Source organism: Squalius cephalus, assembly GCF_949319135.1.
Source record: "Squalius cephalus genome assembly, chromosome: 19".
NCBI lineage: Eukaryota > Metazoa > Chordata > Actinopteri > Cypriniformes > Leuciscidae > Squalius > Squalius cephalus.
In genome coordinates, this window is record NC_137140.1 from 34,773,153 (window position 1) to 34,799,294 (window position 26,142).

The following is a 26,142-nucleotide window of genomic DNA, read 5'->3' on the forward strand; positions in this document are numbered from 1 at the left end:
GTATCAACTGGTATTTATGTTATGTAAGGAGAAATGATTACAGATGCAGGCAAAATAACCCTTACAATAATACATATTTTGCATTACTGCATTATTACCGTGGAACTGATTAATGCAACTTGCTAAATGCATCAGCACAAAACAGAAGATGGCAATGGCAAACTGATCTGAGAGCAGCCGGAGAGTCTCAGTATGAGAAGGAAGATGTCGGTGTGTGACTGTACTGGCGGCTCGCGCGCGCAGAAGGCGTTGAGGTAAACACACACACACACACACACACACACACACACTGAAAACACTGACATGCGTCATGTACTCGAGTAATTTAAGATTTGATATGCAGAAATAAACCTAATGCAGTGTATGTTTGATGGTTGCTCTGCTGCCTGAACAAAATGTACCAGCAGCGCATCCCTTCCTCTGCGCGTGCATGTTTGCATATTTGACATCATACCGTCATATGCAACAGAGTTCATGCATGTTGTTTAGAGATAATATTGATCTCTCAGACGCATGCAGTGCACGCGCGACACATGTAATGATAGTAACATTTCAGAGAGGCTAGTCAGCCAACCGTGATGGATCTATTGATCCGCCCATGCGTGTGATGTAACCAATCATCTGGAACTCTGGAGGGATTTCGGCTTCCGGGTTGTGTGTGGAGAGTGTGTGTGGAGGACTAGACGCACGCGCTCGCAGCGTGGACGGGGCGCGAGAGCACAGAATCAGTTTTACTGCAGACAATCAGTGTGTGTGTGATCATGCCGACAGTCAGGTACAGTAAAGCAGTGTCACTGCACTCAGTCTCTCTGGTTGTGTTCTTCCGGGTTGGGAATTGTGTGTTTTGTGTTTTGTTATGCAACGTGCTGTATTTCATCATTTATGACATTAAGACATACAATTTTCTTATTCAGCTGATGTATGTACAGTATATATGTATGTATATATGTATGTATGTATGTATGTATGTATGTATGTATGTATGTATGTGTGTGTGTGTGTGTGTGTGTGTGTGTATGTATGTATGTCAGTCACAAACATACATACAAGGCTGTTGATAGATTTTGAAAATGACAGAACTGGAATGACAACTTTCAATCACAATTATTCTGGGTTTTTTTCAGATTAATGTGCATGTAAGTATTAAATATGGCAGAATGCATGAGCACATGTACATTCACTGATCACTTGTGGCAGTTTTCATTCCAATTCCCTGACAAATTGATACTTGTCAATATTTCACATAAAGAATGTTGGCCATCCTGTATAGTGTGTGCGTGCGTGTGTGTGTGTGTGTGTGTGTGTGTGTGTGTGTGTGCTGCATGTGTTTAGTCAGCACTATAGCATGTGTTCTGCGCTGTAAACACATTCCCATGTAAAACCCATTAAACACACACTATATGTTCCAGTATTAGATTTCAGGGTGTGTTAATTTTTCACAGTGTTTTATGAAAAAGCACTTTAAAGGCCTGTAAACTGCTTTTATTGTGAACTTTTTGCAAGCTTGCATTTAAAGCTGACATAATATGCAACTGGTTCGATGTGTAAAATGGACATTTGTCAGGCTAATATTAGAGGAGTCAGTCACTTTAAACCGGTAAAGAGTGAAGTTCACTAAAAAGCTTCACATAATGAGGGCTGGACATCTAAAACCTAGACGTTCACGTTTCACTGTATGAAAAGAGTCAGATTCTGGTGTGTGTGTGTGTGTGTGTGTGTGTGTGTGTGGCTCTCCTGCTAATAAGCCCACCTTCCATTCCAAGGGTTCATGTCTCAAAGGCGGTGTGACTGAACCCGATCATGTGACCTCCACCTGTTACTCTCTCAGAATGGATATTAAAGGAATAGTTCCCTCAGGAATGAAGGTTCTGAATATCCTCCTTAATTTCTTTCCAAACACTTGAAAATACTTCAGTGGAACAAAAAAGGAGAAGATTAGCAGAATGTTCATGCTGTTCTCATGCATACAATCACTGTTAATTAAGAGTGAATTAAGTCAAACTCTAAAAATGGCTTGAGGAGATGCAATATTCTGCGGTATTAAATCAAGCGTTCGCATGCACTGATCTGCTGGGTGGCAGTTTTGCCTATAACAGATTTGTGCTTTTCATGATTTAATGTATGCAAAAACATATTCACAGTGACTTATGCATATTTTGTTGAACGCATTACTGCGTTAAATACTTGCAAAAAAGAACTCAGTAAATGAAAAACATAAAAAAAGGCCTGGAAAAAGTAACAATGCATTACTTTCAATAAAAAGTAACTAAGTAATGTAATTATTATACTTTTTTAGGGAGTAATGCAATATGGTTACACTTTATTTTAAGGTGTCATTGTTACAGTGTAATTATACATGTAAGTACTGAGTAATATTAATTAACTACATGTAAGAAATTGTAGTCTGCCTCGACCCAGATTCCACTCCTAAATATATTTTAGAATAAGCTCATCCCCAAAATGGCTTAATTATCATAGAGATTAAGGCAGTCAAGTTCTATTGTTTCTTGACCATTTGGGTTGATCACATCCTGAGCAAATGGTAGTCAATTGTAGAATGGGACTGGGTGTGGGACACAGAGAACCTTCTCAGACAATGGGGTGTCTCAACTTCATTAACATACAGACCACAGCTGTTGCAACAAGATCAACTTAATTTACATTAAGAACAGGATAAAAGGTTTAAGATTTGGATGTTCTGGGTTCATTCTGACGCCGGTGAACCCAAGGTGCTTTGTGTACCTTGCCACTGCTATGCTGTAATAAACTTCATTTTTGAGATCTTTGACGTTCACATCATTTTTTCTTACACACATGTGCTTACTATAGGGTTAGGGTAGGATTAGGGTTTAGTTGAGGGTTAGTTGCATGTAATTATGCATAATTTACTATTACTATGTAATTATTTACTATGGTAAGTACATGTAACATATGTAACAAAGACACTGTAAAATAAAGTGTTACCCAATATTGTACTATATTAAAGTGAATAAAGAGTAAATATCAGTTATTGTAAGATGTGTGTGTGTGTGTTGCAGTCAGAACGCTCTGTTTGGGATGGGGAATCCGCTGCTGGACATCTCTGCAGTGGTGGATAAGGATTTTCTTGATAAGTGAGTAGTGACGTAACTGTGTGTGTGTGTTTCAAGGTCATGCGTGCACCGCTGTTCTTATGATCGAAACGCTTCTGTGATCACTCAACCTGAGACTGTATGGATTTCCTTGAGCTCTGTTAGTGTAATTATTCATCAATAACTAACCTGTGTGTGTGTGTGTGTGTGTGTGTGTGTGTGTGTGTGTGTGTGTGTGTGTGTGTGTGTGTGTGTGTGTGTGTGTGTGTGTGTGTGTGTGTGTGTGTGTGTGTGTGTGTGTGTGTGTGTGTGTGTGTGTGTGTGTGTGTGTGTGTGTGTGTGTGTGTGTGCGCGCGCAGGTATGGATTGAAGCCCAATGATCAGATCCTGGCAGAGGAGAAGCATAAAGCTTTGTGAGTGACATTATTCATTGACAATGTTCGCAATGTTGCTTATTTTTATATCACCAGCAAAATCTTTGAATATACAGGACTGGTCAAAAGTTCTGAATAGATTTGTGATGTTTTTGTAAGAAGTCTCTTTTGCTCACCAAGGCTGCATTTATTTCATCAAAATCCAGTAAAACAGTAATATTGTGAAATATTATTACAATTTAAAATAACTTTTCCATTTGAATATATTTCATATTTTTTGTAGAAACTGTGATATATATTTTACAGAATTATTTGACAAATAGGAAGTTGGAAAGAACAAAATTTCTTTGAAATTGAATCTTTCCTAACATTATAAACGTCTTTACTGTCACTCTTCATCAATGCATCCTTGATGAATAAAAGTATTAATTTATTTTCTTTCTTTTTTTTCTTTTTTTTTAAATATTACTTACTTACCATACATTTTTGAATGATAGTGTACCACGGTTTCCACAAAAATATGAAGCAGCACATTTTCATTTCAACACTGATAAAAATAAGAAATGAAAATAAAAAATAATTTCTGAAGGATCATGTGACACTGAAGACTGGAGAAATGATGCTGAAACTTCGGCTTTAATCACAGGAATAAATTACAGTTTATTCACATTGAAAATGGCTATTTTTAATTGCAAAAATATTTCATAATATCAAAATTATCAAATTATTGGTGTATTGGTGATTAAAATACAAACTAGAAATAAGTGATATTTTCTTTCTTTGTTCATCATGTTCAACCATTGCACAAATATATATATATATATATGATATAAACTGTATCACCCAGCCCTAATAATGTTTAATAACTACATATTTAATAACTACAGTAAACTGTATTAGAGCAGAAAAGCAGAATGGTGAATGTAGTTTTAGTGTTGTACCGTCTCTGCCCTGTAGAGAGCAGCAGCGACTTCTCTCTTCATCTCATCAGGATCTCACTAACATTAAAGAACAATCTTCTCGTGTTTGTTCAGGTTTGATGAGATCGTGAACAAGAGTAAAGTGGAGTATCATGCCGGTGGATCCACACAGAACTCCGTCAAAATCGCTCAGGTGAGTCTGGGACTCTTGTCACCATGTGTGTGTCTATCAGGAGATCACGAGAAGGCAGTTTTATCTCAGATTCACTCCAGAATAATCTTGTGTGTTTGATATCTTCTCTCTCTCTCTCAGTGGATGATCCAGGAGCCGCACAAGGTGGCCACGTTCTTCGGCTGTATAGGATCGGATCACTTTGGAGAGATTCTGAAGCAGAAAGCGGCTGAAGCTCACGTTGACGCTCATTATTATGAACAAGGTCAAGAACCGACAGGAACGTGTGCGGCCTGCATTACTGGAGACAACAGGTCAGAAACACACACACTTATACACGTGTGTGTGTGTGTGTGTAGAAGAAGCTGGGTGATATACACGCACTAGCATTCAAAAGATTTTTAGAAAGAAGTCTCGTCTGCTCACCAAGCCTGCGTTTATTTGATCAAGAATTAGTACATATTTATTAGTACATATTTTATTAATTAGTACATATTTATCAGGGCTCTACACTTACTTTTTGAACAAGGAGCACTGGTGCACCTAAATAAAAAAATTTAGGAGCACAGACAAATATTTGGGGGCACAGTCATTTTTGTTGTATAAGTTTATCATTATAGTTATCATTATCATTATACTGAAGATTTAGGCCTAAATAACTGATCTCCTGGTAATATAGTGTCCTACTCTGCCCCTCCTCATTCATAGGCGTCGATTTCGGGGGGGGGGGGACCCACCAGATTTCGTCATGAGTCATTTTGTACCCACCACTTTTAACTTCCGTCCATATTAATTTGACTTTTGGTTCGATTTTTTTTGACCGTTTTCAGTGGTTATGAGGAGCAATATGAGAGAGAAATTTGGTAATCATTGTCTGACCCAACAAAAAAACATTATAATATTCATTTTTTTTATTTTTCGTGTTCGCATTTATGAGGGAAAAAACAACGTGTCAGTTCTCGGGTTACGGACGAGCGCTCTGAAAGCGCCACTAAAGACTGCTTTAAAACTTTCACAGAGACCTCAAACAGAACAGCTGCCTTTCTTTAAATTGAATTTCGTTTTGTATTAATTATATCTTAATTTTAATCAATGTTTCATGAACCAATTGCCTGGATTTATAAGAAGTAAATATAGCAGACAATCATGACATTGGAGGCGCCGGCGAGTGAACTGGAGTTCGTCTCATAAATTAACCGAAACTCAGCGTATAATGCACATTCACATTCACAGCGTATTTAGACACATTTAGACGCATTCATAATCATTACTTTTACCGGTTCTTTGTGGCAAGCTTTATGCGTGCGGTCGTGCGCTTGAGTGCGGCTATACGTAGACGCTCATTATCCTTTAGGCTATAAGTAATTAAATTAATATAAAGGGGCGATTTGTCCACGAATGACTTAAAGAACTAGCCTACTAGTCGACTAGAAAAAAAACTTTTAGTCGGAAGCAGCCCTTATTCCACATATTTTCGATTTCGAACCAGGCAACATGACATCTGGGTTGAGCGAGCGACCCTGCGGAATGACCGAGCGGAGCAGAATATTCAGAAATGCGCTCTCCACTCACGAGCTCTGATCGGAACAAACCCGAACCTCACTGTCTGCTGAACTTGCGCAGAAACATCAAAATATAACCACCTTTTTAAAATGGTTTTTAAAACTAAACACTATTTTAGCACAAATTATGAACTTATTGGCGATTTTTTTATATAATTATTGACAAAATTCGAATAGGCTATAGTAAAAAAAAATTTTTTTTTTTTTTTTTTTAGTTTTGGGTGGGCCCGTTGAAAAGTGCCTGAGCTACAGGACATCGTCTTTCAAAACATAACCTGCGCGAAAGAGAGAAAAAAAATGAATGCGTCATTGTACCCAGCACTTCTGAAAATGCACTTCCGAATGCATCTCTGTCCCCAGCACATTTCAAACCAAACTGACGCCCATGCTCATGATGATGTATTTGCAGCTGTTTCTATAGAAAAACGCTGACACTCGCACGAGTGCGCCCAAATATTTTTTCACGTTCGCACGCCGAAATATTTACTCGCATGTGCGAGCGAAATGGGCGCACTGTAGAGCCCTGTTTATTAGTATATATTTTATGAATTATTTAGTTTTTAAAAGCACTGATCTGGAGTAGCACCTGAAATTTCGTTGTGTTAATACACTGTATTTATGCAATGACAAATAAAGCTTGAATACAGTAAAAATTGTGAAATATAATTTCAGTTTAAAACAGCTGTTTTCTATGTGAATATATATATATATATAAGTGTAATTTATTAAGCTGAATGTTCAGCATCATTACTCCAGTCTTCAGTGTCACATGACCCTTCAGAAATCAGTATAATATGCTGATATGATGCTCAAAAACTATTCTGATTATTTTAAAAGGGATATTTCACCGCTGGAAAGATGAATGTGTATTTAAATTGGGTCATTTATGTAGTAGAAATGTGAAGTTATTTTAGAAGTTGGATCCTTCTAGACTGAGAAAAGCCAGAAAATGTATTTTTGGCTCATGTGGATGAAAGATTACAACTCCCAGAATGCACTTGCTTCGCTGCCCTACGAGGACACTCCCAAGCCACGCCCACCGGTTACAGAGGGCAGTATCGGGAGAAATGATACAGCTAGGCTACTATTGACTCGAAACTGAAGAGACAGCGTTTTATCGTGAGATCCCCCTATGGGCGAAGACATGCGGTCTCTCGCCTCTGGACAAAAGAGCCTCTGATGATGATAAATGACGATTTTTGCATCATCTGAGGTTTTTTCCAAACACACAATACAGAAATCTCTCGTCTCAGGGGGACATGAGGGAGGGAAGCACGGCCACTCGAAAATACTACCGGGTTTCTACTGATACAAAGCTTAATGCTAATCGGTGAAGTATCCCTTTAAGGATTCTTTGACAAATAAAGTTCAAAAGAAATATAATCTTTTGTAATATTATAAATGTCTTTACTGTTACTATTGATCCATTCAGTGCATCATTGATGCATAAAAGTATTCATTTCTTTTAGAAATTCTTACAAACCTTTGGTACAATGGCAGCATAGCATATATGAATCAAATCTTTTTAACCATAATTCACTCTGAGAGAAATGACAAGCTTTGAATGAAATCAGAGATCAAAACATTATAATGTACCTAATGCGCTGTTTTATCCACTGATTATAGCAGATAATGGCTGATTCTGTAAAACGATCCATATTTTACATGTTCAAATCAAATACAGCATCATAACAATGAAACCGTAACTATGATAACAGCTTAATACTTCAGATTATTTCTTACTTTTTCTTACATCTTAAAATTTCTCTATCAATTATGCTGGATTGGTCCAGGATGATCGCCATAATTTCCATTATTATTATTTTTTTATAGATCTGTCCTATTAAAAAAATAATAATAATGGAAATTCTGGCGATACTGATAACTATCACCACTGTAGTTGCATCTCTATAGAGAGTGTTAAAAGACGACTGTATGATCCATCATGCAGTTTCTCCTATGATTTATGCCGTTTATTACAATCTGTGTGTACTGAATTAATATATAACGTTCCATGGTGATTTCAGGCTCGATGTTTGACTATTACTGTGTGTTTGTAGGTCTCTGATTGCAAACCTGGCAGCTGCAAACTGCTATAATAAAGAGAAACATCTGGATGTTGATCGCAACTGGAGTCTGGTGGAGAAAGCTCGAGTTTACTACATCGCAGTAAGGGATTCACATTTGCATTATGCTAGTTTGAATGTGCAAATGAGAGAATAGAAACGAATGATGTTGAATAATCCAAAACATTTTCTGGTCAAAATGCTCATCTTGTTTCAGTGTAAATCTGATAAGTATGAATCTGACCCCTGATCTCCGTCCTGAAGGGTTTTTTCCTGACCGTGTCTCCAGACTCCATCCTCAAAGTGGCCAAACACGCGTCTGACAACAACAAGATCTTCGGCCTCAACCTCTCGGCCCCCTTCATCAGCCAGTTCTTCAAAGAGCCGCTGATGAAGGTCATGCCGTACGTCGACATCATCTTCGGAAACGAGACGGTGAGTCTTCAGATCATCAGGGTGTTTAAACGGCTCACAAAAACACTTTAGTCAATGATTTTATCCCTTAAAACTCATCTTTGATCTCCAAAATGACATATTTAAATGTTTTTTTTCTTGAAAAAATTCTTCATGCCTTAAAAAATCTTGAATGTAACTCGACACCCTTACCTCATTTAGTATGCGCGGTTCTATGAATATGCAAATGAGCCCCGCCTCCACTCAATCACTGAGCTCAGAGATCCACTGGTTGACGATCACACGTTGATCTGATTGGTTACAAGGTAGTTTGTGACGTCAGAAACACCAGCGATTTCAAAGCGTGTTTTTGAGACTGTCTTTGGTTCACTGCAGTTTTAAGGAGGAAATACTCAGCAATGCTGTCGACTTATGAATTTACACACGGTTTGTCTTAAAGCACATTAAACACACCACATAGACATATAAACTACAGTAAAATCTGGATTTTCACCACAGGGGGACTTTAAATATCACGTATGGAGGTTAGTTATTAGTTTTTAACTAACCTCTGCACATTAGGTTAGTTCTTTGCACGTCTCTTCTCATTGGCTGCGATGATTGTGTGTTAAACTGATGTTTGTTTTACAGGAAGCCGCTACATTTGCAAAGGAGCAGGGCTTTGAGGTGAGTGAAAAATACTGTAATACTGTTTTTTTCTTCTAGCACAATGAACACAAAAGGGATAATGTAGACTTGTGAATGAATGGACTGCTCCTATAACACTCTCAGTGTCAAGTCACCTTTATTTATATAGCGCTTTTTACAATACAGATTGTATCAAAGCAGCTTCACAGTGATAACATGAAAATAATACAACAAAGTTTGTTTCTAGAAGAAAATTGCATCATCGTCCACCTTTAAGGAACACGCCGACTTTTTGGGACTTTAGCTCATTCACCGTATCCCCCAGCGTTAGAAGATGGCTGTCTCTCATGTGACCTTGTTTTTTGTGCACGCTGTGACTATACAGATCACAACATGTAAATAGGAAAATGTTGGCGTTATTTTGTCACTTACTGGGAGCAGTATGCTAGCTGGAGCCATTTACCTCCAGTGTTTGTGCTAAGCTAGGCTAGCGGTGGGTGCGTCAGACAGAGTTACGGCACGCACGGAGATGAGAAGGGTGTGTATGGACTTATCTAACTCTGGGGGATACGGGGAATAAGCTAAAGTCCCAAAAAGTCGGCATGTTCCTTTAAGTAAGGCAGATCAATAATATTGTTGAATATTAAATGTCCCCAACGAAGCAAGCCAAGGCAACAGTTAATAAACACTGAATTAATAACTATCATTGTATCAGTGCTGTATAATCTCCCGGTGTTCCTGCAGACTGAAGACATCGCTGAGATCGCACGGAGGGTTCAGTCTCTGCCCAAAGTCAACAAGAACAGGCAGAGGATTGTGGTGTTCACTCAGGGCAGAGAGGACACTGTGGCCACCGTGGGTACGTCCGTGCAACCAATCAAACGCGCTGATTCAGATGAGGTGTCTTCCATAGGTTTTTTATTAATCGTCTTTGTTTGTCTTCTCTTAGGTGATAAAGTCAAAGTGTTTCCCGTTTTAGACATCGATCAGAACGACATCGTGGACACGAACGGTGCCGGTGACGCTTTTGTGGGAGGTAAAAATGATTCATCAGATCATTTTAGACAATGATAGTTATTAATTCAGTATTTATTAACTGTGCACTCTGTAATATCATGCTAAAGTACACTGTAAAATGTAGAAACTGAAAATAAGACTAGGTTTATTGGAGTACGTTTTACATTGGTAAAATTCAATGCATTTTTTTTGTCATTTATTGAGTGAGAGTGAAAATTGCCTCAAAATAAATCCTGCACCGCTTTTTTTTTATACGCATGTAATAAATATACAGTATGTATTTATAATATTTAATTTGCCAAATAATCCACTATGCAAACTGCCTATGTAAGCAGTATTTTAAGAGAGCGGCCAATGCTGAAAAGTATTGATGATAAATAGTTCAATCTAAAGGCAATGTTCCCAGAATTAGTTTTTAATTGAGTTATTCATTTACTGTTTAATATTAACTGTGCACTCTTTAATATGCTAAAGTACATTGTAAAAAAATATTATTCAAAGCTGTGAATTCAAACAGTTTACAAGAAAATTCTATTTCCATTTTTTTTTTTTACTTAATTTCATGTTTAAATTTAATGCATTATTTGACAATTTCCTGTAATTTGTGTAATTTACTAGCAAATTCTGAGTAAAAATAGCCTCAAAGTAAATATTTCTATGATGTATGTATTAAATATATACAATATAAAATCTATAACATGATGTATTGATAAAAATAGTTAAATCTAATTAAACATTGACTCTTTTACCCAATATTTGTGCTGGGGATTTTTATGTTAATGTTGTTACCTTTGCAATATGCTGAAATTTTATTTATTAAAATCACTTTCTCTTGTGCTTCATGTAAATTGTGCTCTGTAATAAAAAATAATAATAATTTAAGTTGAAAATAAAATTATTATTGGACTACATTTTACAAGAAAATGTTTACAAGAAAAGGACTTTAGACATTCTACTAACTATAAGTAACTTTGCAACTACATGTCAGCTACCTGTCATTAGAGTATTAGTAGACTTAGAAGACTGATAGGTTTAGGGTTAGTAGAATAAGTTGAGATGTAGGTGTAGTTGCTGATAGTTAGTAGAATGTCTTAACGTGGACCATCGAAATAAAATGCAATCTCAGTCTTTCTACTTCAGAATTTCACATTTAATTCAATGTGTTACGTGCCGTTTCTTTGTAAGAATTTTCACTCAGAAATTGCTAGTAATTTTCACACATAATTACAAAGTAAATCCTTAACCAATTTTTTCTTCAGGATGGGTTTTCCAAATCAGTCACTTATGAAGTGGTGTTTCACTGCCTATGTAGGGAGTACAGCAGATAGCAAGATGGCTCACTAGGTTTTGGATCAGGGTCGCTATGACTGCCGAGGAAGACGTGTTCCTGGATCAACATTTTCAACAATCCTGTCCAAAAACATAGTCCTATCCCTACCCATGAGTTATCCCTACAACCAGAGGGAAATGAGAGGTGAATTAAACCCTATTCGGACGGGACTAGTGTAACATGGAGAGTCGGGGTAAAGTAATAATCACCAGAGCTTCTCAGTGATTTTAGTCCCGTCTGAATGTGCATCTCAGTGATCATCACGGACAATGTCAGATTACGGCGACCTTTACCTTCAGTAAAAAGGTCCGGGAAAATTCCCTCAGGTGACACTGATCCCGCAGGGAATAGACCCGCTGTAAATATGTTCGTAAATATTCCGTAATTTCCAGTTTAAAAGTAGTTTTCCTCAGTTTTTCAAGTATGGAGACGCTTGAAGAAGCATCAGTTGCGTTCTAGACGCAAGTCTGTGGTCGCGTTTCCATTACCCTTCAAATTGCGCAAATTGAAATTGCGAATTCAAAATACGCCCTATGGAAACACGTCAATTTCGCAAAAACTCCCATTTATCGCAAAAAAGTTTTTACGCTCGCATGAAGGGGTTTTTCAGGCAATTCGAAAAAGAAATATTTCGCAAAACTGCAATGGAAACAGTTTTTGCGCATTTACAGGTCACCTGACGTAGATGATACGGTGTGTTTTGACAGAATACGAGACAGAGCTCTTTATTAAATTCATAATAGACTTATTAAACAGTATTCTAGAATCCAGAAAACTGGATTCTAAACCTCAACGAAGTGCCACAATCAAGACCTCGAAGCAGAAATGAGTGAGAAACACCCAGAAACTCCTCATATGTGCTGCTCACAGTATAATAAGGGTCTTTCCTTGCCATTAATGATTGGATAACACACATACGTCTCCATTGATTAATAATAATGGCCAGTGCAGTGGCTGAGAGACATAAACCTACCAACGTCCGTCGCCATGATTTTTGGAATGACTTATCGCGTTTTAGTCGCATAACATCAGTTAATGGAAACGCCGTCATTTCGCAATAGTTTTTTGTCGACATTTAGAAAAAAATCGCAAAGTTTTGTGCAAATCTGTAATGGAAACGCGCCTAGTGGCAAAACTCAAATGTTTCACACACACACACACACACACACACACCATTCAGATCAGAGAGAAGATCGACAGCACTTGTATTGTTAGAGGCACGAAACATCTTTTAGCGTTAGCTAAGTGCCAATTACCAACACAATCCAATCTGAAGTTCATTAATACATCGTTCGACCGGACATAACTGTTTTATATATATATATAAATATAGGTTGTTTGCGCACGTGATCTCAGGAAGCAGCGTAACACACACATGATGACAGGAGTGACGGCGGTGTTTAAATCGAGTTACTCTCTCACTTCTGCTGGTTTTACTGAGATCTCTTATCCCGTGCGAATTAAATTACATTACTCCACCTACCCTTGTAAAGTTAATCCCGTCCGAATATGGCAGAGAAAGTTGTATAAGTACCTAACCCTTGTTGTAAGCCGAAACTCGACATTAACTGTAAACCTATCCCTCAAATCTGATTGGTTGATTGGAATGTTGATCCAGGAACATGTTCTACTTGATAAGATCACATTCTCCTCTGGGACAAAGCCTATACATTAACATTTAACTACTATTGAACTCTTTGTTTGTGTGTCCTGCAGGATTCCTGTCAGAGTTGGTTCAGGAGAAGCCGTTGGAAGAGTGTATCCGCGCAGGGCACTACGCCGCTAATGTCATCATCCGGCGAGCGGGCTGCACCTTCCCTGAGAAACCAGATTTCCACTAACTCCCTCACATACTCTCCTGTATGATCCCGATATGGAATCTTTACTTCTCATTCTTTTTTTCTTTTATTTTGCTGGAGTTCCAGCAACACAACCTGCGTGCCTCTACATTCGTTTACACACGTTTCCTGTTAAACGGGCATTTTTCAGGATTGCGACGACCACATCACATACACTCCGATGAGTTTGTGTTAAAGTACGGATTGCCTTTCATCTGTTTTTATGCTTTATTGCAATATCATTCTATATTTAATCTTTAAAGATCCATGATATCATTTTAAGGAAGTGCATTTATATTTTCAAAAGCAATAGTGGTAAATTAAATTAACAGGATTAGATAATGGAATTTGTGTTTAGAACGTTTTTTGTCTTTCAGGTCTACATTTATTATGAAATACCAAATTGTATCTTAAACGCACAATGTTTGAATATGCATAAGCTGTATCTCATGTGGGATGGGTTTTCCACTTGCTCTTTCCTCTTCTGGAACACGACTGTTCAACCGACCAGTTTAATAAAAAGATTTTAACTGTTCCAAACTTGTACATCTCTGTTTTAAAGTGTGTGTGTGTGTGTGTGTGTGTGTGTGTGTGTGTGTGTGTGTGTGTGTGTGTGTGTGTGTGTGTGTGTGTGTGTGTGTGTGTGTGTGTGTGTGTGTGTGTGTGTGTGTGTGTGTGTGTGTGTGTGTGTGTGTGTGTGTGTGTGTGTGTGTTGGTAAGGCTGATCAATAGTATTATTGATTGATTAAATTAAATTAAATATATGAGTGTCTGTGCATTAGTGAGTGTCTGTGTATTAGTGAGTGAGTGTGTGTGTGTGTGTGTGTGTGTGTGTGTGTGTGTGTGTGTGTGTGTGTGTGTGTGTGTGTGTGTGCACTTGTACAACTATCTTTGTGAGGACCAGTTTGAGTTTTAGACCATTGGAGTGAGGACAAAGAGAGTAAAGTGAGGACATTTTGGCCGGTCCTCACTTTCTGAGAGCCTTTAAAGGCCTGTTTGAGGGTCAAGACTTGGTTTTAGGGATAAGGTTATAATGAGGTTAAGGGTCGGTTTAGGGCCAGGGGTCAGGTTAGGCACTTAGTTGTGATGGGTAAGGTTAGGGTAAGCGGCTAGAGATTGCATTGTGTCAATGAATGTCCTCATAAAGATAGATGTACAAGAATGTGTGTGTGTGTGTGTGCGCAAGCATGAGTGTGGGATGTGCGAGTATGAGTGTGTGTGTGTGAGTGTGCTTAAGTGTGTGTGCGTATATTCCTGTAGTTTGATAGAAAGAAGCTCTGTAAAACCTGAAGAAAGCTTTCTGTTGTCATTCCCATTCATCTCAATCGGTCTGATCTAACATGCTTCATTTTCAGAGAAACCGACTAACCCTAAAACTTTAACACTATTCACTGGCTGCTTTGCGAGCACAAATGTTTTTGGTCAGCGTGTTTCAGTGTCTGCGGTTGTGTGTTTCGAGCTCTTCTCTGCTCCAGCAGGAGTTCGTCCAGCTCTCGCAGCTGCTTCAGGAAGCCCCAGTTTGGGATGATGCGTCGCCGCCGTTTGACGTGGTCGATGGCGTCAACAACCGTCATGTTCTCGTAGATCATCAGGAAGGCCAGGAAGAGTGTGGCCGAGCGACTGCGGCCCATCACACAGTGAACAAGAAGCTTATCTGGAGAAATAAACAAGATGACTACACCTCATTATTGCAATAGCAGACAAGTTTCATTCTATTTTTTTTTCCTTATGCTTTTTTTGGTCTAGATTCCAGCTCTGCTCAAACATTCATTAACCAACTTCATGAGGTGCATCCTGGGATGCTTTTAAAGGGGTGGTTGATTATGATTTCTCTTTTCTAACTTTAGTTAGTGTGTAATGTTGCTGTTTGAGCATAAACAACATCTGCAAAGTTACGACGCTCAAAGTTCAAAGCAAAGGAAGATATTTTATTTTACAGAAATCGATTTTTAAGGACTACAACAAACGGCTGGTAGGGACTACAACAAGCTTCTTCCCGGGTTGGTGACGTCACTAACCCTAAAATTTACATAAACAGGGTGAAGCCATGTTGGGCTGCTTTAGAGAACAGGAAGAGTTGTCCTTGATTTTTAACCCTGGAAAAAGTTTGTCCAAAGGCTGACGGCCGGTGAAATCCGTGCTTGCAGAGTACGTACTTGAAATCTGTTCAGCTAGCACAATCCTCTTGTTCGTTAACACTGTCAGGGTCTGAATCAGCCTTGAAATGGTTTGAAATTCATGCTATCGTTAATATTTACATCTGAGTAGAACTCGCGGTTATGGAGGGGTGGTACATTTCAAAAACACGTGATAAGCGCTGCCAATCACAACACACCAGGCCAGCTAACCAATCACAGCACATTTCAGAAGGAGGGGCTTCATCGAAAATGACGTGTTAAACCAGACTGGGAGAGAGGATCTGTAATAATGTAAAATATGTAAAAAATAATGCGTTTTTTGAACAATCAAGCATGGAAAAATATTCTAGTACACCCCAAAAACAAAATCAAGACTTAATAGGGCATAATAGTCTTTAAACTCAGGTGAAGTAGGCCTAAGTTTAATGGGGTGGTATAATGCCCCTTTTTACAATATGTAAAATAAGTATCTGTTGTCCCCAGAGTGTGTATGTGAAGTTTTAGCTCAAAATACCCCACAGATAATTTTTTACAGCATGTTAAAATTGTCCCTTTTTGAGGGTCAGTAAAAACTTGTTGTTTCGTGTGTGTGTGTCTGTCCCTAAATGCAAATGAGCTGCTGCTCCAGGCACAGAGGGCGGAGCTTCAAGAGCTTGTGTGTGTGTGTGTAATAGCGGCTCCGATTACCTCACACAGACAAGCTCTAAAATGTCAGAAACTGTTCTGCCTTTTGTTTAAACTGGAGTCTGACAATGATGGAGAGACTCAAGAAGTGACAACATGTAAAGCAACAGGTCGTCTCTGAATGGTTAGTTGATGAAGTTGATGTGGAGTTAACTATCTTCAAGTCTTTGATTAGCATATTCTGTCATGATAATCTATAAAATCGCTCGTGCAGGAACTGTTGTAAGATGCCTACAGAGTGACATGCTATTGCATTTGTTATACGTACTGTATTGCATGTGAAAAGACGGAATCGACAGCTTGAGCAGACTCACAAATGTGCTCGACTACAGCAACTCTTCCTCTTCTCAACATGGACTGCGTGTTCCCGGGGGCGGGGTTTATGTAAATTTTAGGGTTAGTGATGTCACTAACCCGGGAAGAATGTTGTAGTCCTTAAAAAGTGATCTCTTTAAAAGCAAATATCTCCCTTTGCTTTGAACTTTGAGCGTTGTAACTTTGCAGATGTTGTTTATGCTCAAACAGCAACATTACACACTAACTAAAGTTAGAAAAGTCCAATCATAATCAACCACCCCTTTAATAGTATCTCAGTGATACTAAAATAACTCACTCTGTGGGTTTGTGAGGGTCTGGTGGATGTGTTCAGCAGCAGAATAGAAGTACTGGCTGAGGTTGAACGTGGGAACGTCCTCCGCCGTGATCCCGTAGTAATGCACGTCCATGTCTCTATAGTATTCAGCGCCCGTGTCCACGCTGTTCCACTCGCCCTCCGCAGCGTTCAGGATGTGTGTGATGCCCATCGTCTTCAGCTTGTATCGGTCTTTAGCTGTCTCTCTTCACAGAAACAACAGCTTAGAGTCTAGGGGCCGTTTACAAAACACTGTTTTCAACTAAAAACGCAAACGTTTTTATGCATTTTGACCGTTCATTTACACTACAACTGCATTTTGGGAGCATGAAAATGCAAACTTTTGAAAACGGGCTTCAAAGTGCAAGTTTTTGATAACGATACCGTTGTCTCCGTGTGTTATTTTGACAGAATGCGATTTAACGGGTTCTTCTAAACCTGTTATGAAAGTCAGTGGGGCCCATCATCTGTTTGCTTACCAATATTCTTCAAAATATCTCTTTTGTGTTCAGCAGAACAAAGAAATTCTTATCGGGGCCGGTTGCATAAACCGCTTAGACTAGTCTTGCAAGTGCATAGAATTTTGTCTTTAAAATTGTTAATAACTTTTTTATGTTGGTTACATAAAAAACGTAGGGGAGCGCGGGGCACAACGTAACACGGGGCTAGTTGTTGTAACACACTTGTTTTAAATACTTCCACACATGCTAGCATGACGAAACTTGGTGTATTTATTTACTAGTTGCCATATCAACACTATACTGTATAGATAAAAAATTGCGCCAAAATTTTTTTTTGGGAAGATATCCATAGACATTTATTAAACCATAGCAAAAGTAAATTTCTTAAGTTCATTTTTCATCTCTATTTTTTGTGTTTATTTAAAATTAGACAAATCTGATATTATTTTAATCTCCAATATGTTATTTAACAGTTGAGATAGTTCTTTAATGCTTCGCTAACTAGCAGAAGACACTAGCCGGGTTTAAATCCCAGTTGTGCAGGCGGGGGCATGTTGTCACACTGAATTACAATGAGCCCCAATTAGAAATATGCTATTATATTCTATACTTTTATTAATTCTATTGAGAAAACGTGAGAAAAAGGTGAATAAAGACTGAGAGTCAATGTTCAGAAATTACTAATTATTTATTTGTTTTGAACTATGTTGTATAGCTGTTTTCCTGTGTTCGTAGTCAAAAATCAAAAATGAATTTATATTTAATTATTGAAAATTGCCATTATTTTATATGAAAAAGTTAATAATTGTATTTTATTTAGAAAATATTTTAGATCAGATAACATTTTAAGCTGTCATATGGTCATGTTACAATGTACCCCACCTATGGGGCATGTTGTCACATTTCACTTCCATTTTTGGGGGGTATAGGCCTATCAAGAAAAAAGTATATACTGTATTAATAAAACAAAACTACATAATTGTACTAGACATGTGGGAAATTAATGTGGGGAAAAATAAATACTCTGAACCATAAGTAGATTTACACAAACTGAGAAAGTCAAAAAGCATTACTTTGTGCCCCGCTCTGCCCTACATTGGCCTAATTTGATCCTGAAAGACTAACTATCCCTTGACTAAAGTGGGTCGTTCGTACTAGATCGTAAGACACTGTCTTAACATAATGGCTAAGTTTATGCAATGGACGCAGGTTTGGATTGGAATAACTTAAGGGTGAGTAAATGATGGCAGAAGTTAAATTTTTAGGTGAACTATCCCTTTAAAAGCGCGCCTTAACAGAACGACCGTTGACAGCCGTTAATGAACATTAGTTATCAATAGTTAACATTCTCGGTGTGAACGTCTCAAATTTGACTCTGGTATCTGTTTATTATTGTCTCAATTGAGTCTACCACACCTGGGTCAGTGTTTAGTCCGTCAGTAGACTTAATTGGGTAAATGTTGACCCTGCATTATTAGCATCACAATAGGGTTAGTCAGATGAAAGGACTCACTCGTTCCCGATGTAGACGTTGGGCCAGACCTCATTGACGTGTGTGTACGCGACGCTGCCGTGCGTGAGGTGTTTCTCAAGCTCGTATCCGTTTGGTGTCACATATTCCTCTTTCACTTCACTCACCTCCGACTTCACACCAAACTTCCTCCGTGAGGTCATTTTCAACCGCGCATTCGATTAAAACAGCATACAACACATGTATTTTTGTGTTCAGATTGGTTTGAGAGGCGCTGAGTTGAGTCGACTGCTTTGGCCTGATTACAGGCCGGAGGTGGGTGTTGGATTCTGGGTTATTTTTAGAGGTCTGTTCCCTCTTTATCTCACTAGAGAGGGCTGAACCCCAAAACACACGTGTGTGTGTGTGTGTGTAGGGTGACCACCTGCTAATAAGCCCAAGGGGGGACAAGGGGTATGTTTCTGAGGGACAATGTGGGACACTGTCTGGCGCGGTGGTGCCCCCACCCCACGGGCAGACTCACTGATAGTGGTTTACCCATTTCTAGCACATACCACCTTACATGGTAATAATGCCCTATTCCCCTAAACATGAGTAATTGCTGATGTATGCTCATGAATAGGCCAACCAATGTGTATTTTTTTTCTAAATAAAGATTCATAATATTTTGAACATTCAATGAATTGACAGATGTACTTCCACTTAAGATTTACTATTTAATTTTATTTATTTTTCATTACAATTTATTCACTTTAAATAAATTATAATATAAAATTATAGGATTAACAGGAATTGTAGTTGCTCAACACCACAGGAACAGTAAAAAAATAAAATATTTAAAAAAAATACGATTGACATCGTATTCCCCTCCATGTCGATTGAGAAGGACGTTTTGCAAAGGTCACAAAAAGCCCTCTCGGCATCCCCCTCAACACCTCTCAGCCACAAATATTCATTTTCCCAGTCTTTCTTGTACCCACACCTTCTCTTTTTAATTGATGATGACGGTGCCTCTCAGTCTCTTTCTCGAATTTTTCGAATTGGAAAGTGCGCATCTAAAAGTTCCTTCCTTCCCAGTGTGTCTGGTATGCGCGTGCGTGCGCTGTCATGACAACAACGAAAAAGTTGACAACAACCTAGTCAGCAGTTCAACTGAGGGGTGGGTGTGGCAACAATAGCGTGCTGAAATGTCAAGTAATGTTCGTTTGTCTGCTTGGGGCTCGAGGATATAGAGCGACCAACTTTTTTTTGAGCAAGCATAGATTATGCGTGACACGGTCTCAATTTGCGGGACGCATGAATTGGGCTTCAAACGCTGTGCGCGCACGCGCTACGCGGGACGGGTGGTCACCCTATGTGTGTGTGTGTGTGTGTGAGAGAGAGAGAGAGAGAGAGAGAGAGAGAGAGAGAGAGAGAGAGAGAGTGTGAGCGAGTGAGTGTGTGTTGCACATTTACACACTTCTCTGAAAGATTCACCTGATACAAGACTGGTATCAACCACACATTGAACCCAAATGAATGCAGAAAACTGAATCCAAGCATCATGATTTAGGATTATTTTCCTTAAACCATCATTTTCCTGTTCACTTGTTCTACATTATACTTCAATTCTATGATTTATTTACAATTTGTTAAATTAGTGAACACTGTTGCTTGTTAGTTTACTAATATATCCCATCTCTCCTCTGAGGTTTGAGTCCAGCTGACGGAGCTGTTGAAGGAATCCAGCGTTGGGAAGAATGTTCCGGTGGGAGCAAACCGTATCAATGGCTTCTGCGATGGTGAGTTTTTCGTAGATCATCAGATACGCCAACACTAACGTCGCTGAACGACTCACTCCTCTGGCACAATGAACCAAGACCTTCCCCTCTCCTGAAAAACAAATAAAACCACCATCACACATCATGCATGTTTAACTTATTTCAAACAAATCTCAAAGACGACTGGAGAGTCACGAACGTGAAACACTATTTGCATGCAAGCCATTTTACTTTGTATTCAAGTAAAGCACTGATGATGAATCATTCATAACATGACCTGGAATGTGTATTCGGAAAGTGAATAGTCAGTTTAAAGGATTAGTTCACTTCAGAATTAAAATTTCCTGATAATTTACTCTCCCCCACGTCATCCAAGATGTTCATGTCTTTCTTTCTTCAGTCGAAAAGAAATGAAGGTTTTTGAGGAAAACATTCCAGGATTTTTCTCCATATAGTGACTTCAATGGGGTCCAACGGTTTGAAGGTCCATATTGCAGTTTCAATGCAGCTTCAAAGTCTCGACACGATCCCAGCCGAGGAATAAGGGCTTATTGAGCCAAACCGTCGGCCATTTTCTTTAAAAAAAAACAAAAAAACATTTATATACTTTTTAACCCCAAATGCTTGTCTTGCACTAGCTCTGCGATGCGTAATCACGTTGAAAGGTCACATGTGATGTCGGCAGAAGTACAGACCTAGTGTTTGCTAAGACTAAGTCAAATGCCATTTTAAAAAATGTAATAAATAAAAGGTAAAACAACGATGTCGGACGATTTTGAAGTTGGAGGAGAAATAGTTTTTTGCCCTACCCTACATTTTCTGACTACGTCATGTGATCGCCTGACCTTTCCAACGTGATTGTGTAATGCATGAAGTCATGGACATGCAAGATGAGCACTTGGGGTTAAAAAGTATATAAATGTTTTTTGTTTTTTTAGAAAATGAGCGATGGTTTGGTTAGATAAGTCTCTTATTCCTCGGCTGGGATCATGTAGAGCCTTTGAAGCTGCACTGAATCTGCAACTTGGACCTTCAAACCGTTGGACCCCATTGAAGTCACTATATGGAGAAAAATTCCTCAAAAACCTTAATTTCTTTTCGACTGAAGAAAGGAAAACATGAACATCTTGGATGATGTTGGGGTGAATAAATGATCAGGAAATTTTAATTCTGAAGTGACCTACTCCTTTAAATGCATTATATCTCCCAACACGTTAATAAATATCACAGAAGCATGCTGTGTGTGTGTACACAATGCAAACTCTAAGTATGAAAGTGCACGATGCATTACTTTGCTGGGACAGAGCTTTATGAATGAAACTGGCTGTGGGGTAGAAAAACGGTGTGATGTCGAAGTCTCTGTTGTCTGGTGCCTCAACGCCATGATACTCCACGCTCGTGTCCGAGTAGAAATCAGCTCCAGTGTCGATGTGAGCGCGTCCGTGTGCAGCGTTGACGATGTGAGTGATTCCTAGACGGTGTAGAAGCATCTTGTCTCTTGCTGTTGGACTGAGAGAATCACTCAAGAGTTAATTTTCTGCAGTAGCTCTCAAATCAAATCAATATCGGTCATGTGATGCATGAGATTGCATTTGTGATCACTCATGTCAAACTTGGCGCTATACATTTAAAGGAGACATTTCTGAACTGAATACAAGCATGAATGACATTTTTGCACTATTGCAAAGATAAAAATAACAGTAAACAATGGCTAAATCTGTTCTTTACACCAAGTTATCATGTGTGAAATACTTCAGAAGACTTATTTAGTCCACGAGTCATATGGATTACTGTTATCAACAGAGAACGATCTCAGAACGTTGACTAAAAAGTAATGAACAAACTTTCTTCCAGTAACGTAACTAGAATGTTCACATTTATCTGGTCTGTAGTAATGTAGCACTTTATATATATATATATATATATATATATATATATATATATATATACATTGTTCATGGAATGTGTTTATTCTGAAATGGTTTAGTTTGACATTTGTGACCCTGGACCACAAAACATGGGTCAATTTTTTTTAAATTGAGATTTATACATCATCTGAAAGCTGATTAAATAAGCTTTCCATTGATGTATGGTTTGTTAGGATAGGACAATAATTGGTCGAGAAACAACTATTTGAAAAGCTGGAATCTGAGGGTGCAAAAAAATCGAAACATTGAGAAAATCCTCTTTAAAGTTGTTCATTTATGTTCACAGAAATAAATGTTTTATATATTTATGGTAGGAAATCTATAAAATATCTTCATGGAACATGATCTTTACTTGTGCCGCGTTCCAGGCAATCTGTAACCCGTGTTTTTCCAACCTTATACCCGTGAAAGTGCACTGGAACGGCAGTCAAACCCGTGACTTCCCACCCGTGAACTTGTACTAGATCGATGTACTCCCAGTTACGAGTTGGAAAAACACGGATTACAGGTTGCCTGGAACGCGCCATTAAAGGGATAGTTCACTTTGAAATTAAATTTTGTATGTTTTAGCTTACCTCAAGGGCATCCAAGATGTAGGTGTCTTTTTTCCGCAGTAGTTTCAATTTTGATATTTTTAGGTCAAACCGTTCTTGTCTGTCAGTCATTTAATGCAGGTCTATGGTCACTGTCTCAAAGAGCATGCACAGAGTCCAAATTAAAACAATTCCCCATCGCAAGTACACATTGATGGCCTAAGACACGAAACGAGCGGTTTGTGTGAGAAAACGAACAGTATTTATATTGTTTTTACCTCTTATACACAGCCACGTCCAAGTGATCTGAGGGCGCGCGCTTCCTGGTGTGTGACGTGTGCGCAGACTGGTGCATATATATATACACTAGATGTCGCCTTAAAGACATTCGTTCCAATGAACTGCCGTAGACAAGGCGACATCTAGTGTATATATATATGCACCAGTCTGCGCACACGTCACACACCAGGAAGCGCGCGCCCTCAGATCACTTGGACGTGGCTGTGTATAAGAGGTAAAAACAATATAAATACTGTTCGTTTTCTCACACAAACCGCTCGTTTTGTGTCTTAGGCCATCAATGTGTACTTACGATGGGGAATTGTTTAATTTGGACGATGGGGAATTGTTTTAATTTGGACTCTGTGCATGCTCTTTGAGACAGTGACCACAGACCTGCATTAAATGACTAACAGACAAGAACGGTTTGACCTAAAAATATCAAAATTGAAACTACTGCGGAAAAAAAGACACCTACATCTTGGATGCCCTTGAGGTAAGCTAAAACATACCAACATTTAATTTCAAAGTGAACTATCCATTTAATATCCTAATGATTTGTGGCATAAAAGAAAAATCGCTAATTTTGACCCATACAATGACTATTGGCTATTGCCACAAATATACCCGTGCGACTCGTGACTGGTTTTGTGGTCCAGGGTCACATTTGTGTAACGTTTTTTAAATGTTGCTACTTTTTTTCTGAACATTCCGAGAAAATTCAAAAGTAACGTTCGCAAAAGTAAAATGGAATGTTCTGTTAAAAGTAAAAATGGAATGTTAAAACGTTTAAAAAAAACTGGATGTTTTGAACGTTCTGAAAACATTCAAAAATAACTTAATGTAACGTTAACAAACGTTCTTAGAATATATATATATATTATTCCCACTGATATTCCTTTGTCATTTAAAAGGTTTTGATGCATGTCAAAAATACTGGTCATTTCTTTTCTTGTCAAACAATTTATAAGTGGAAAACATTATTTACATTTATGCATTTAGCAGATGCTTTTAACCGAAGCAACTTACAGAAAAGAAGCAAAAGCAATTTGTCAAAGAGCTAACAATATTCATAACGTACAGCGCCAGGTTTATTAGTCAACTAGATTAGGAAAGATGTGAACCGACTGCCATGATGAAAGATGACAGATCGTTTAGCGCACCTCAGAAGATTAAAGTCGAGTCTTGTGGTGTAATACGTACGCATCACTGATGTAGATGTTAGGCCAGACTTCGTTAAAAGCGCCGGAAGGTCGTCGGTTCTTTAGCAGAAGGGTCAAAAGGTCACAGATGGGCGGAGTCTCGTATCCAGCATCCTGTGTGCTCATACTTTAAAATAAAATAGCTTGATGTACGATAAAAACATACACGTCAATGCATTGTATTAAAGTGCTTTTGCCTTTCTGTTGTTACTGAACTCACGTTGTGTTTCTCTGAACTCTTCTGCCAGCTCCGTCATCTCCGCGTTTGTGTGTGTGATTGTGTGATGCAGTAAGTGATACGTGTCTCTATTTTGGCTTCGTTGCGTATCAAAGTGGTAAATATAGATGAGAGACACAAACAGACAGACAGCTGAGAATCTTTGAGATGATCTTTGAATTGAAGTTCATTTAGGTAGATTCAATTTGTTCTTTGGTCAAATATATTAAAGCCATCATGAAATCAAAATGACCAAGAAGTTTGATTTCAGGATGACTTTGTTATATATTAAATATATGCATATATATTCATATATTTCAATATATTCAATTCCTGGTCTTATTATCTGCATAACCTTTCATTGTGAAGTATATTCCTTTTGGACTGAATGAATCCCTTTCGTTTTTCAACCCCTTTCCTCACATTTATTGTCTGGAAAGCACTGGAAAGTGTTTTGAACCTGTGAATCTATTGCTTTATAGTGACTGAAGATTAAGGAGGAATATAATATATTTCGATCACAACAAAAAAATGCATGTAACAACTTAAAAAAAAAGACATTTTAATTGAGAAATTAAATCCTGTATCAATCATGTGATTCCATCATGTGTGTGTAAGGCCATTTCTGAAGCATGCATTTCTGTCATAACTGATGGGTATCTTTCTGCATGTCAATAACTCTGTATTTCTGATCAGTGAACATGACGTGAATGTGTTGGTCCGGTGTTAGAAGGCAGTGCTCTGGAAGTGCAGTTTTTTGTCCAGTTCTCGCAGTTGTTCCATGAAGCCGGAGTTTGGGCAGATATTCCTGTGTTGTGCGACGGCTTTAATGGCTTCCACCAGCGTCATGTCCTCGTGGATCATCAGATACGCCAATACCAGCGACGATGAGCGGCTCAGACCCATGGCGCAGTGCACAAGCACCTTACCTAGGAAAAATATATATATATAGAAATGTTTACAAACTAAATTTTTTTACGAATTCCGAATTTTTACAAAAACATGTCCTGATCATATTTCACCCACAAATCAAAAGAAAAAAGATTCAAATTCTATTTATTTATTTTTTTCATTATTTTTGAAATCATATTTTGCATAAAGAAACAAATATAAGGTAGATTTTTTTTATTTATTTTTTAGCATTTTGACATTTTCACATCATGTCTGTTAAGCACATGTTCCTCCCTCAAATTCTCAGAGACATAATTCCCAAAAAAAAAAAAAAAAAAATCAACATTGTGCATTTAGAATTGCTCAATAGGTAAACATAAAATAATATCATTATGCAAAAAAAAAAAAATCTTAATGGCTAATTATTGCAAATTGCCATTGTGCATAATGAGAATTGCTTGATAGATGACCAATGAAATTAATATCATGATGCAAAAAAAATCTTGATGGTCCTAAAAACTGCATGTCAAATATAATTTAATTTTACAGTGAATTC

General features: G+C 38.2%; 3 protein-coding genes across 4 annotated transcripts in view; 1 reads left to right on the top strand and 2 right to left on the bottom strand.

Moving 5' to 3' along the window:
• adkb (adenosine kinase b) lies at positions 1 to 13,486 on the top strand. Of its 2 annotated transcripts, none has more exons than XM_079851202.1 (11): positions 1 to 254; positions 3,039 to 3,113; positions 3,431 to 3,484; positions 4,480 to 4,558; positions 4,679 to 4,851; positions 8,160 to 8,268; positions 8,430 to 8,600; positions 9,210 to 9,245; positions 9,951 to 10,065; positions 10,156 to 10,242; positions 13,270 to 13,486. In XM_079851202.1, the coding sequence occupies exons 1-11, from the start codon at positions 193 to 195 to the stop codon at positions 13,392 to 13,394; spliced, it is 1,086 nt and encodes a 361-aa protein (XP_079707328.1). In that variant the 5' UTR covers positions 1 to 192; the 3' UTR covers positions 13,395 to 13,486. The 2 variants fall into 2 exon arrangements, with proteins under 2 accessions (XP_079707328.1, XP_079707329.1); XM_079851203.1 differs by having other exon boundaries at positions 243 to 775.
• The window catches only part of dusp29 (dual specificity phosphatase 29), a 16,800-nt gene continuing 4,130 nt past the window's right edge, over positions 13,473 to 26,142 (bottom strand). Inside the window, exons 4-7 of the mRNA XM_079850916.1 lie at positions 25,436 to 25,624; positions 18,819 to 18,999; positions 16,827 to 17,050; positions 13,473 to 15,066 (exon numbers count right to left, since the gene is read on the bottom strand). Of these exons, the coding sequence (XP_079707042.1) occupies positions 14,780 to 15,066; positions 16,827 to 17,050; positions 18,819 to 18,999; positions 25,436 to 25,624 (881 nt within the window). The 3' untranslated portion in view covers positions 13,473 to 14,779. The remainder of the gene's footprint in view (positions 15,067 to 16,826; positions 17,051 to 18,818; positions 19,000 to 25,435; positions 25,625 to 26,142) is intronic.
• On the bottom strand, positions 19,452 to 24,758 carry LOC307146887 (dual specificity phosphatase 29-like). The gene is made up of 3 exons (XM_079851218.1): positions 24,480 to 24,758; positions 21,828 to 22,045; positions 19,452 to 20,648 (listed from the first exon to the last, which is right to left on the bottom strand). Exons 1-3 carry the CDS (start codon positions 24,602 to 24,604, stop codon positions 20,413 to 20,415), a joined length of 579 nt encoding a protein of 192 aa, XP_079707344.1. The 5' UTR covers positions 24,605 to 24,758; the 3' UTR covers positions 19,452 to 20,412.

Coding starts and splice junctions, on each gene's coding strand:
- adkb (XM_079851202.1), top strand. CDS start 193: ATGAGAAGGAAGATGTCGGTGTGTGACTGTACTGGCGGCTCGCGCGCG. Junction 4,852..8,159: donor TGCATTACTGGAGACAACAG/GTCAGAAACACA, acceptor GTGTGTTTGTAG/GTCTCTGATTGCAAACCTGG. Junction 10,243..13,269: donor CGGTGACGCTTTTGTGGGAG/GTAAAAATGATT, acceptor TGTGTCCTGCAG/GATTCCTGTCAGAGTTGGTT.
- LOC307146887 (XM_079851218.1), bottom strand. CDS start 24,604: ATGAGCACACAGGATGCTGGATACGAGACTCCGCCCATCTGTGACCTT. Junction 22,046..24,479: donor AACATCTACATCAGTGATGC/GTACGTATTACA, acceptor TGATTCTCTCAG/TCCAACAGCAAGAGACAAGA. Junction 20,649..21,827: donor TAAAGCTCTGTCCCAGCAAA/GTAATGCATCGT, acceptor TTTGTTTTTCAG/GAGAGGGGAAGGTCTTGGTT.